Source organism: Canis aureus, chromosome 6, assembly GCF_053574225.1.
Source record: "Canis aureus isolate CA01 chromosome 6, VMU_Caureus_v.1.0, whole genome shotgun sequence".
Classification (NCBI taxonomy): domain Eukaryota; kingdom Metazoa; phylum Chordata; class Mammalia; order Carnivora; family Canidae; genus Canis; species Canis aureus.
The window spans coordinates 79,746,651-79,759,842 of NC_135616.1; the positions used below are offsets into that span (position 1 = coordinate 79,746,651).

A 13,192-nucleotide genomic window follows, 5' to 3' on the forward strand; every position below is an offset into this window, starting at 1 on the left:
ACAGAGAGGGAGGCAGAGAGAGGGAGGGAGGGGAGGGAGGGAGGAAAGGAGGGGGAGAGGAGGGGAGGAAGGGGGAGGCAGAGGGGGGTGACAGAGAGAGGGAGGCAGAGAGAGGAGGGTGGAGAGGGAATGGGGTAGGGAGGGAGGGAGATGGAGGAGCATGGGGAAGGACGAGGAGGGTGGGGAGGGAGGGAGGGAGGGAGAGAGGGAGAGAGATGGGGGAGGGAAGGGGGAGGGAGGGAGGAGGGAGACAGGGGTGAGGGAGGGAGGGAGAGGCTGAGAGAGGACAGATGCTTAGAGGAGCCAGCCTCTGAGGACACGGGGAGCACAGGCCGGGACAGGAGGAGGGACAGCTCTTCGGTGACCGGGGAGAGGCGGGCTCCCTGCTCCGGGATGCGGGTCAGCCGCAGACCCCGAGGCTGTGCCTGAGGTGCCCACCGGGCTGAGCCACCGCTGCCCCAAGGGGCAGATCCCGAGTGGGGGCCAAGGCTCCCCAGCAGCTGGCTGCTCCCAGAGGCGCCCTTGGGCCGGGTGCCGGGGGGCACTGGGCCCGGCTTGGGGCTCCCTGCTCCGAATCCTCATCCCTCAGGGCGGAGAAGAGACGCAGCGATTCCAGCCCCAGGTGTGTTCCCGGCACCAGCGCAGTCACAGGGGCACCAAGAGGTGCCGGAGCCCCAAACTGTCCGCGACCCAGACGTCCCTGCCCTTCCAGTGACCGCGGACACAGAGCGCGGCCCGTTGGGCTCGCGGCCCCTGCACAGAGACAGCGACAGAAAGGCTGCGGCGACCGACGGTTGAGTGTCACCCACACAAAGCGGAGTGAACGCAGCAGAACAGGAAAGACCCCGTACTGTGCGATCGCATCCATGCGCGTCATATACGTGAATAATGTGCACGAACACGTGCTGCGTATGTAAGCGATGCGAGTGCGGTACAGACACACGCGACACTTGAAAGCCGTGGGACTCGCCTACAGGGTGGGAGGCGGAGGGGCTCCCGGGAGCACAGGCCTCGGGAGGGGGGGCGGGGGTCCTGCTCTCCTCCGGGCTCCCGCTGGGAGAGTCATGGAGCTCTACAGTTGTGTTTTGGACGCTTTTCTGTGCGTGTTTTATATTTCAACAAACACAAAGTGTTGGAAAAAAATCCATTATCGTCAAGCACAAAAGGAGACACGGGAAAGGCATTAAAGCTCCACGTCGGGTCCCCTGCTCGGCGGGCCCCCTCCTTCCCCCTCTCCCCCTGCATGTACTCCCTTTCTGTCTCTGTCGAATAAATAAAATCCTTTTTAAATTTTTAAAAATTAAAATCAAAATTTTAATTTTTAAAGAATTAGTGCTCGTCGGAGGCTTGCAGCGAGCACACAGTCCGCCCCACGGCCCGGTGCCCCCCGCCCGCCTCGCGCACCCCGCCCGCGTGGGCCAGCCTCAGCCGCGGCCCCGGGAGGCCCCGAGTGCTCCCCCCTGCTCCCTGGGCACGGGTGGCCCCAGGGACAGAAGATGGCTGCACCCGAGGTGAAAATCTGCTGGATTTCCGAGCAGCTCGGAGCTGGCTGTTGTCTGGGGACGGTTCGCGGGCCGGAGCTCGGATCCCGAAGTGTTTCCGTGTTTTCTCGACCTCACCCACGGAGCACTGAGCATTTTTCTTGTGACCCGACATTTAACCTCTGACGACGGTGACAGCTCGTAAGCCTCCCGGCTTCAGCCCGGCCGCTTGCTCCTGTGAAGCGGCTCCGAGCGTCCCCCCACCTGCCTCCCTCCTCGCTGGCCCCATCTCGGCTCCCAGTGCCTGACGATGGGGGAACGGAGGGCCTGGGCCCGGGCCTCTGCTCTTCTCCTCCGGCTTCCCCACGGGAGCTCTTCCAGGCTCGCGGTTTTAAGGATCGCCTACACACGAGCGGCTCTGGGGCTGCACGCGGAGCTCCAGGCCTGCACGTGCCGGTGCGCCCAACACTTGCTCTCGGACGTCCCCCAAGCACCACGAACGTAACCTGTTCAGACCAGAGCTCTTGATCTCCTCAAAACCAGTCCTCTTCTGCTGTGCCTGCTTCAGCGAACGGCCTCAAACCTAGCGGGTAGCTGAGGCAGGCCCGGCCGCGCCCGCGCTCTTCCCCCGTGAGTCCACACTCCCGTCCGTGCCGCTACCTTCCGGGTGTTCCCTAGATCTGGCCCCGTGGCCTCTTGCCGGAGCTTCATACCCTCGTACCCTTCCAGCTGGTCTCCCTTCTCCCCCCGTCTTGCCCTCCTACGTCTACTCATCTGAGAGACGGCACAGCGATGGATCCTTTTAGGAACCTCGATCGCGTCACCTCTCTCCCCTGCTCAAAACCCTCCGGTGACATCTCGCCGCACTTGGAATAAAAACTCCCTCTGCTGAGCCATAAGGTCCCTTCATTATCTGAATCCCGCTTACTTCTGGGACCTTATCTCTTCCACCACCCCCCCACCCGCCCCTCGCGCACCCTGCTCCTGTTACACCGGCCTGGCGTTTCCTCGGACACACTAAACCTGCTCCCCTACCCGGGCCTTTCTGCTTGCTGTTCCCTCTGCCTGGAAAGCTTCCCCCAGACCTTCCCGTTGGCCGGCTCCTTTGTCACTTCTTGGGCGAGGTCTTCCCTGACCACCTTACAGGAAATCATCATAGACCCTTTCCTGGAAGTGCATTCTTCCCTTTACATGTATGTAGCATGTGTGTCATACATGATGTGCATATGTCATATGCGATCTATTTAGGTAAACGGGTTCTCCGGCTCACCCATAAGAATAGAAGCACCATGAGGGCAAGGACCTCGTCTGTCTTGTTCAGTGCCCTGTGCCAGCATTCGGAAAGCACCTCGTATGATAGAAACTCCTAATAGTCGAAGGATTAATGATCTAATGGAGTCCTCCTCCCTCCTTGTAGATATAAAACATATTTCCTAAATCCTGCCTATGAAAAGAATGCTGAGAACAGGAACGGGTGGAGGGGAGAGCAGTGAAGGAAGGGAGGAAGTCACATGTAGGGGCCCTCACTACTGGGCTTCCAACCCCGCGCTCGCCACCTGCTTTATGCATATGATTTATAAGATTTTGCTAAAACCTCACAGCTAACCTATGACTAGGTGTTATTTCCATTTTAAAGATGGGGAAACTCAGGCTCAGAGAGGTAAAGCGATTTGTTCCGGTCCTGCAGCCGGCAACCAGCAGAGCAGGATCTGAACCCAAGTCCAGCTGGTCTGTGAAGACCCTATGCTGTGTGCTGACTCCATACATTCCACACCCAGAGCTTCCCCGGAAGGTCTGCCCATGGGATGCTCCACCTGGCTCTGCTGGCCCCGCTGGCCTGATCCAGAAGTCAGGGCCGAGGACGTGACCACTTGCAGAGCCCGTGGGTCCTTCGTGGGGGAGGGCAGGTGAGGGGTGGGGGTGTGAGGGAGCGGGAGGCCTGGCTGCCCTGAGTAGCATCCCGCCAACCCCGCTGGCTGTCCCTACAGCCGACCCCAGGGACAGGTGGAGCCAAATTTGTCCGAAGTGGCCTAGGCTTTTCTGAGCTCGTGGAAGCTGCAGACAAGGAGAATTCACCAGTCCTGAACCTCCCCTCCATCTCCCTTTAGCTCCTACTCCGTGTTTCCAACTCAGCCACCCAGGGGGCCACTAGAGCCTGGGGCGTAAAATAAAGTGGGCTCAGAGGAATCAAGGCAAGGGGGCGCCGGGGTGGCTCAGTCAGTGAGGCATCTGCCTTCGGCTCACGTCACAGTCCTAGAGGGCCAGGATCGCTCAGGTCACAGTCCTAGGGGCCCGGGGTCGCTCACGTCAAGGTCCTAGGGGCCCGGGGTCGCTCAGGTCACAGTCCTAGGGGCCTGGGATCCTGGGATCAAGCCCCACATCAGGCTCCCTGCTCAGTGGGGAGTCTGTTTTCCGTCTACCCTCCCCCTTGCTCCTGCTCGTTCTCTTTCATGCTCATGTTTTCTCTCTCTCAAATAATTTTTTAAAAAGTCTTAAAAAAAAAAGAAATCAAGAGAAAGGGGCCAGGCAGGAAGTAACTAAACCCACTGCCTTTCCCTGAAGCTAGCTGCCTGCCTCTCTGCCTCCCTTTCTGCCATTTCCTCACTCCTGCTGACAGATTGTCTCTTGATCTCTTAAAGATGAACAAACAAACCCAAAAGGTCGATTTGGCATCTCCACAGGTATACAGTCTGAAGGGTTTAGGGGAGGGGAGCGCCCACGATGCGCCTCGGCCAACCTCGTCCTCGCCACAGCCTTGGAGGCGCTGCCGTCTTCCTCCTGGAAGCTCAGTGACCAGAGAGCAGTGGCAGCGCCGCTGGCCCAGGGCCCCGGCAGGCACACGAGCAGGTTGAGACCTGGCCCTGCAAGCTTCCAACACCCGCGGGCTTTCTGTTCCCCACCCTGCCCGGGGCGAAGGGAGCCCGGAGGGAACGGATACTCAAGTCCAGATCCCTTCTTTGCCGGTTATGCCCCAAGAGGTCTGATAAACGAGAGGTCACGGCCCGACCTGGAAAGGTCTGGAAGGGTCGGTGCAGGATGCTCTAGCTCCCCACCTGGCCGTTGGCGGGCATGTCTGAGACAGGTACTGCGTCCCTTGGGTGGAAGGAGAGGCTGGGGGAGGGGAGCCGGGTGGGATGAGGACCTGACTCCAGCCCAGGTGTCTGCTCACATAGGCTCTCCTCGCCTCGGCGCGGACACCCGGGAGCCCCCAGCCCGCCAGACGCCAGGAGAAATCTCCCCTTGCTCCGTGGGCTCATACCCTGGTCCACCATCGCACCCCCTGCCCCCCCGGGGGCCGCTTCATTTCTGCATCTCCTCCTCGGCCCTGTGTGCCCTGCCCCCTCCTGCCAGGCTCATCCACGCTCCCTCTGCCCAAGCTCAACCCTGCGGGCACAGGGGACGGGTGGCGCCGACGTGCGAGCGGGTGCTGGGGCCTCGGGGCTTACAGTCCATCGAATCCAACGCCGCACAAGCACAGAGGAGAACGTATAAAACAGGAGCAAGAACAACAATGAAAACAAGCACCTGTGGATCCTACCACTTGTTTAAGAGATCGCAGAGCTGCATTTTCAAACTCTGGAAGGAGGCACCTTCTACCTCCCGGGAGAGATTTTCAACTTGTCTAACCCTCACTGGCTGCCTGCTGTTGCCTCCCCAGGTCCACAGGCCCCATCACCTCTGCTGCCCTCTCCACCCCAGCCTCCAGGGCTATTTCGGGTGTGTACCAGTCGGGGTTAATCTCCTTAATAGTTGAGTCGTGCTGCCCAGTGCACTCCTGATAGGGCCCAGCCCTCTGCAAAGGGCAAACTGAGGGCTCACGCTGCCGGCCTCGGGCCACCCCTGCATCCCCGTCCCTGCAGAGGGGCCGTGGACACTGGGCCACGAATGGAGCCTGGGTAGGGAGGGGAGCGGCTGCGTGAGCCCGAGGCCCGAGGGGCAGGTCAGGAGGCTGGGCGACCGGCTCGTGGGGTGCTTCTGGTTAGCCCCTCAAGGGAGAACCTCAAAGAGCTTCCTCCGCCCCTGGTTCAGCTGCGCCTGCTGCTGGCTGCTTGGAGGTGCTAATCCCGGCCCCTGGTAATGCCAGGGAGAAGGACAGGGGAGGCAGGCTGCAGATTTTCTTTCCCACTTGGGAAGGAAAGAGAACACACGAGTTGACCTGCTGGGATCAGGTTCCTGAAACCTGAGCCACGCACAAGGGTTTCACTGAACTGTTAGCCACACACCTGCCCAGGGGCTTTGTCTTCCACCTGAGCAGAAGGAGAGTCCCCAGGGGGCCCAGGCTGACAGGGCTGCTCCTTCAAAGGGAGAGAGGGAAGCCAGGGGTCAGTCCTGCTGAGCCCCAGCTCCCACTCCTAACTTTCATTCAACAAACAGAAGGCGGAGGCCCCACCTTGGGCCAGGCCCCAGGTCAGCGCTTGTCCTGCAGAATCACACAGGCTGGCGAGGGAGGGAGGCAAGAAAACGGGGTGGGTTGGTGCCGAGGGGCACGGGAGCGCTCAGACCAGACACGGGGCCGACCTTGCCCGGCAGTCAGGAGTGGCACCTGTGACCCGGAGGAAGCACGGGGGTGAGTAGGGGGGAGAAATAGTCATGAGGGATGGGACAAACCAACCCAGGCCGGCCCCGGAGTGTTCTCGCCACTGACAGAGAAGCCACCTGACGCCCCTTCCACCCTCGACACCCACCTGGCACGGTAGCTGGAATATGAATCTTGGGGCCCTCCCAACCCCCCAGAGAAACCAGAGCCTAGGACCCAAACTGGGCCTGCCTTCCACTCTCAGTTTCTGTCTAAAAGAAACAGCCCAACACGTTGTTGTGGGAAACGTCAAGCATATGCACAAAAGGAGAGAGAACCGTGAGATGGGGATGCGGGCACACCCACCCTCCAGCCTCAACAGCTGTCAGGGGCGGGCAATCCCATCTCATCCATCTCCCTCCTCAGTCCCCGTGTCCACCTTGTGCTAAAGCAAATCCCCTCATCCTATCACTTTTCCCCATAAATATTTCAGTATTTGTGTCTAAAAGGCAAGGCTAACTTTAAGAGTATGCCCCAATACCATCGCCCCACCTGTCCACCCGTGGTCCTCATATGGATGCTCCTGGTCCTGGGGGCAGGATGACGGCTCGGCCAGCGAGACCCCGTGGGCGCCCGCTGCTCCTGGGACGGCGCCTGAGCCTGTCCCAGCTCTGCGGTGGTTCTGCTCGTGTGTGTCTTGTGATCCTAACTGGATGATCAGCTCTTCAGGACGGGCCCGGGTTGCTGCCCTGGTTTGCACGCTCGGAGGCAGGGAGGAGGAAGCAGCGTCCTCGAAGCCCAGCTGGCTTCATGCGGGATGCTGCATGAGCCTAGGGCAGTTACTCAGCTTCTCTGGGCCTCAGTTTCCTGCTCTGTGCCATGGGGATTAGAACACCCATCTCCCAACAAGGGGGAGGCTTAAATAAAGGAAGGGGTGAGCACGTGCATCTAGAAGGTTCTCAGTATACGCTCATCTGGCTACACTTCCTAGAGCCGGTCTACGCCCCGGGTCCAAGCAAGGAGCAAAGGCCCCTGTCAGTGGGAGCTGCAGCCGCCCAGCCTGGAGCCCCTCCTGGAGCTGCTGCCCATCCCGGCCCCGCCTTGAGTGGCGGGCTTGGCTGCTCAGCCCTCTGCACGGACTGACGGAGGAGGGAGGGCTGGGCAGGCGGAGAAACAAGTGGTCCTTTCACGGCCTCCATGTAGGGCGCGTTTATTATGTGCCAAGGCCATTGTCTCGCGCCGTTGTCCCCCCATTGCCGCGACAATCCCGGGCTGGGTACCTTGTGGCCGAGGGGGCGAGTCACCAAGTAGCTTGCATGGGGACGCAGAGGAAGGCGGGCCTCGCCCCCAGCGACCCCAGCTCACCAACGGGAGGGGCAGCGGGCATCCTGCCATTCATCCAGATTCCAGAGATGAGGTTGGTGGCTCGGTCGTGGCCCTGACCTCCCGCCTCGCTGCCCCCACCTGCCCTCCGGCTGGACGGGGAAGGGAGGGGACAGCCTGTCGGGACAGGGCAGGGACGGCCCTGAGGCCATCTTCCCACACCAAGGACGCTCACCCGTGCCCACCCCCCCTGCCCTGGCGCGGCTCCGTGGGCAGAACCAAGTGCGCCCCGGCGGGGTGGGGGCGGCGGCGTGGGCAGGCGAGGCTCACCCGGGTTCAGTCGGCAGAGGACAAGGCCTTTAGAGAATTCAGTTTCCAGAAGCACGAGAGTCAGGTCCCCACGGTCCCCACAGTCCCCTTGGCTTAAGCATCTCGCTGGGGATTAAGGATGCTTTGCGTTTGCCTTCAGCCTCAGGAGGGTCTTTCTGCCCACCAGACGCCCCTGGGCACAGGCCGGGACCAGCAGTAGGGAAGAGGAGGGCCGGGCTCTAGACTGAGAGTCGGGGCCGCAGTGGGGCGCCTGCAGGGAGGCCGAGGCCTCAGGTGCATTGGGGGCCCCCCCACATGTCCTGATGGCTGCCTCGAAGCCGCAGGTCCTGGCCGCGAGCCCCCTGTGTCCTCTCCACCTTCTAGATTTGTTCATCGGTGTCCATGCCACGTCCTGGGCACTCACCTTGCCCACGGGGTAACGAATTTCCGAGCCTTCCCACTCCCCTCACTTTCAACTCCTTGGTGAAGCCTTAAACACGGGCCGGGGGGGTCAGGGCGGCACACACGGCCCCAGGCGCTCCACCTCCCATCCTCCAGCGGACAGGCTCAGCGACCTGTGCCGCCCCATCTCCTACCCGGCTGGGCAGGTCACAGGGGTTCCAGGGCGACGCTGGCCTCTCTCTTCCTCTGTGGGAATGGACGCGTCACTGGACGCTCTGGGCCTTGGTCTCCGCAGAAGTGGAACAAAGGACGAGAGTCCAGGCTGAACTATCTGATGTGAGAATCCCCGGGAGGGACAAGGTACGAGTCGTGGCCGGTCCCTGCTGAGTAGAGGAGCCGGCACGAACGCTCGGGACGGCCTCCCCGCTGAGCCTGCGCCGGGACAAGGGGCTCTACGGCTCACACTTGGGGGGCAGGCAAGGCTGCCCCACGAAAACCCACAGATGAACACATGGTGGGAAAGGAACCCCTCCAGCCCAACTCAGGAAAGCAGAAAACGTTCTTCAGCCCCGCCTCCTGTGGGCAGAGGTTTCCAGAACGGGCTCCTCGGCCTCGCCCCTCCTCTGTGCCCTCCTGGGGCAAAACCCTGCTGGCGAGGATCTTTAACCCTAGCTGAGGGGCCGGGCTGGCTTGCCAAAGGGCTCGGTATCAAAGGGCGGAGGGGATGCTCCCCAGGAAGTGCAAACCCCAACTTCCCCAGCAGGGAAGCTGAGGCCGGCAGCTTAGGGCGCATTTCCGCCTCACGGAGCCCTGACACCCGTCGCCCCCTTTGGCAAGCCCACCTGCCCCGGGCCTCCTCCGACGGTCCGTGTGCCGCAGCTGCCCCCACGGCCGAGGGCCGGCTGTCCTCCCTGGGGTGGCCGCCAAGGCCTGCGAGCATCATTCCACCCTCGGCCCCCACCTGCCCCCGAGACGCGCAAGGGGTGAGATGCACGCGGAGGGGGAAGCGCTGGGGGAGGAGGACGGGGTCAGCCTGACCAGGAGCCTCGAGGCCCTTCTCCAGGTCCCGCTCCAGGCGGGATGCTGAGGCCGCCAACCCGCCGGCTCTGCGGGGGGGCTCACCCTGCCGTTCAGCAGGCGCCAGCGGGCAGCCTGACGTCTTTGCCAGAGGCGTCGTGGGCGTGGGGTGGGGTCCCCCCGGAGCCCCCGGCCCCCGGCCGCCCCTCCCCTCCCGCAGCCGCTCACTCACGTCCACGGACAGCTCCCTCTGAATAAGTTTCTTGGTCTCCTTCTCGCAGAAGTTGAGCATAGCCTCCCGGTTGTACACGCCCGTGGCCGGCTTCTCCGTCTGGTTTCTCTGCCGCAGCCCCACAGGGATGCTCCCGTCCGGGTCCGCTGCGTCCAGCTCCTTCTCCAGCTCCTCCATCTCCTCGGGGGACAGCGTGGACAGCAGGCTGTCGATGTCGGGGTCCTCGCTCACCTGCCGGCGGTACTTGGCCACCTTAGACATCTCGGCTGATGCGGGGCCGCGGGGGGCCTGGAGGGCCGCGGGGAAGGGGGCGCCTGGAGGGCCGCGGGGCACCGGCTGGTCCGGGTGGAGCCGACGGGCTTGGGAGCAGACCCCCGGCTGGTCGAGGACGGGCTCCTCCGGCCTGCCCTGCGGTGCCACCGGTGCCCAAGTAGTAACTGCAGGCTGGCTCCGGAGCCGGGAGGGGACCCGGGAGGGGACCCTGGCGGGGGACCCAGCGGCCAATAGGGCTCGACGACCGAGGGCCGGGAGGGCACGAGCCAATCCCCACGCAGGGGCGGGCCGGCCTCGCTGTCAGAGCTGTTTGAAACTTGAGGACATTCCAGGGAATCTTGGAGCTCTGTGTGACCAAATTTAGTACCGAGCATTTAGCCTTTTAAAGACAAGGGGGCCACGCAATGAGAAAAAGATACAAAAATGCAGAGGCTGGCCGAGGGCCGGGGAGCCAGGAGAGCAGGGCGGCGGGGTCGGGGCTGGCGGGGCTCCCCCGGGAGCCCCGCCAGCCTCGGGCTTCTCCATCCTGTGGGGATGTTGCGGGGTCTGCGTGGGCCTCGGGCCCTGCTATTGTATCCCGTTGTCTACAGGCACACGAAGGGGAGCGTGATTCCCACCCACCCCCTTGGTCTGTGAGGGGGAACCCGGGGGCGCAGCCTCTTCTTGACAGAGAGAGAAAATAAACGTTCCCCGTGTGCCCAGATTGAACCTGGCAGCTGGGTGGGGGGAGCAGGACCTGCACAGCCGGGCAACCCTTAAAGGACCCCTTCCCTTTCCTTGAAGTGCCAAGGCCCTTGGGAAGGGGGTTCAGACCTCCCTCGGTCCCCTCTTCCCCTCTGCACCTTCCTTTGCTGCGCATCTGTACCCAGACCTCTGGGAGCACTGAGGCGGCTCCGGCAGGTGGCCACCCACGTATAAATCCAGAGCACGATTGAGGGTGTCTTCAGGGAAATATAATTCTGGGCTGTTGGGAGGGATACTATTGCAGCGGGTCTGGCATGTTTCATCCGAGGGCTTTCCACGGCTCATCCATCATGCCGCCTGCACAAGGCACAGAGACACCCAATCTCCTGCCCCCCCCCCTGCCACAAAATCCCTTCTAGAAGCCCTGGTGTAACCCATCAGGGTAGATGCTTCGATCTTTCCTGGCGTCTTTCCATCCTAAGCCAGAGAGAGACAGTCACCTGATCAGCATTTGCTGAGTCCAGGGATCATCTGGGACAAAAACTTGGCCCTGCCTTTAACGCCCACTTGTCCAGCTTTAGGTGAAGGCTGAGGAGGGGATGGCAGTGCCTGGCAGGACCAGGGTGCAGAGGCGAGGCCGGTGGCCCCAAGAGGAAGGGCTTGGACAATCCTGGGGGCTGTCCTTTTTATTTTTGTAATCTTTATTTTTTTAAAGGTTATTTATTTATTTATTAGAGACACACAGAGAGAGAGGCAGAGACACAGGCAGAGGGAGAAGCAGGCCCCATGCAGGGAGCCCGGCACAGGACTCGATCCCGGGACTCCAGGATCATGCCCTGGGCGGAAGGCGGCGCTGAACCTCTCTGCGCCCCCCGGGCTGCCCAGGGGCTGTCCTTTTTAAAAAGCAGTCCTTGTTCTGTCCCAGAGTCAGGAAGTACGTATTTATCGTATTTATCGAGTGCTTACTATGTGTCGGTTCTAAGGGCACGGCCTGGAACTAAAGATAGAAAACCAGAGTGCCTGCCTGGCTCAGTCGGAAGAGCATCTGATTTTTGATCCCGGGATCCTGAGTTCAAGCCCCATGTCGGGTGTGGAACCTACTTAAGAGGATCGGTGTGCTCCCCGCCTTCCCGCAGCTTGCTTTCTGTCAGTGAAGATGGTTAATAAATAATTTCAAATAAATCATTAAAAAATTATAAGCCTACAAAATGCCTTAAAAGAGAAGTACAGCGGCCATAAGGAAACACAACTAGGGGAGGCTGGAGAGCAGGATGTTTCCTAGTTCAGCCTGCAGGTATTGCTACTCAGGGGTCACGTGGTTGAAACGGGGCCAGCCATGGTACCAACCTTGTTTTTGTTCTGTTTTTTTTTTTTTTAGATTTTGTTTATTTATTCCTGAGAGAGACACGCAGAGAGAGGCAGAGACACAGGCAGGGGGAGAAGCAGGCTCCCTGCGGGAGCCCAATGCGGGACTCGATCCCGGGATCCCGGGGTCACGGCCTGAGCCACAGGTGGACGCTCTACCGCTGAGCCACCCGGGCGCCCCCAAGGTACCAACCTTGTAAGATTGTTGTGAACCTCAGGTTCAAACATGCACGTGAACCAGGCAGCTGCTATACCTGGTACGTGGCAAACACACAACGATTATTGGCAGTTATTATAATCTTTTACCCAGTTATTTACGATTATTTATTTCCTCGCTTCCTGGGTTCCTGTCTTCTCCCCCTCCCACCTCTTCTCTCATCTTTCTCTTTCTCTCCTTCAGCCGTAAGTACCTTCAACACACACACCCCCTTTCTCACCTGGTTCTCACTCACACACACATAACTTAGCCACTGCCACGTATACATAGCCTGCCCGGCGCTATGGCGTGAGAGAAATAATTACAACATGCTTATTCTCTTGAAAATGTATAATTTATGGCGCAAAAATGAATTATACTATAAGGCAAAGTAAAGCAAGACAGGTGCAAGCAATTGTTAAGAGTCCAACTGAGGACGCGGTAGTTTTGCAGGGAGCAGGGAGGGTGGGCAGCCCAGGGGGTACAGCAGAGGACCTGAGCTGGCCTGAGGCGGGCTCCAGTTTGATACGTCGGGTGGAAGGGATGCGTCCTGCACCTGCCAACAAGCCTCTAGCCCAACCCCACCTTGGGTCACTCAGTCTTCACTCTCTTCTCTGGCAGGAACTTTCTGGAAGAGGCATCATCTTCTGGGATCCCTGGCTCTGGAGCCGCCTTGGCCAACCTCTAGTCCCCAGTCCACTAAAAGCAGCTCTCTTTCCAGCTTCCAAAGATTTTTCTTTCTTGGGATCCCTGGGTGGCGCAGTGGTTTGGCGCCTGCCTTTGGCCCAGGGCGCGGTCCTGGAGACCCGGGATCGAATCCCACGTCGGGCTGCCGGTGCATGGAGCCTGCTTCTCCCTCTGCCTATGTCTCTGCCTCTCTCTCTCTCTCTCTCTCTGTGACTGTCATAAATAAATAAAAATTAAAAAAAAAAAAAAGATTTTTCTTTCTTAGGCTTTTTGCCAATAATGTTCACTCCTCCCTCCAAAAGCAATCAGGGCCTGACTGCAAATAGCCGCCTTCCGTCCCCGTCCCCGGGGGCAGCCTTCTTTGTACCATGTGGTCGACGTGACCTACCCTCTGGGTCCAGTGGTCTCTTCAGAAAATAAATCCACCACCTCCAAACCTCAAGGCGGGACTCAGGGCCTCCTAACCAATGCTCCTGCACAGAAACCCTTGCATCTCGCTGCCTCGGGCCCGCAATTCAAAACAGGTCGCTCCAGCCTGGGTGGCTCAGCAGTTGGGCACCTGCCTTTGCCTCAGGGCGTGATCCTGGAGTCCCAGATCGAGTCCCGCATCAGGCTCCCTCTGTGTTTCTGCTTCTCTCTGTGTCTCTCAAATATAAATAAATAACATCTTAAAAAAAAAAAAAAGGTCACTTTTCTGTTCCGACTCC

The 13,192-nt window shown here is 60.3% G+C and overlaps 1 protein-coding gene across 2 annotated transcripts in view; it reads right to left on the reverse strand.

Annotated features, from left to right (window-relative positions):
* The window catches only part of LMOD1 (leiomodin 1), a 35,137-nt gene extending 25,383 nt beyond the window's left edge, over positions 1-9,754 (reverse strand). Inside the window, exon 1 of one of the 2 annotated variants that reach the window (XM_077902461.1) lies at positions 9,281-9,754. In XM_077902461.1, coding sequence (XP_077758587.1) covers positions 9,281-9,541 — 261 coding nt within the window. In that variant the 5' untranslated portion in view covers positions 9,542-9,754. Of the gene's footprint in view, positions 1-6,549; positions 6,586-9,280 lie in introns of those variants that run through there. The other variant, XM_077902460.1, reaches the window with a different exon arrangement.
* Between the last annotated feature and the right edge of the window lie 3,438 nt (positions 9,755-13,192).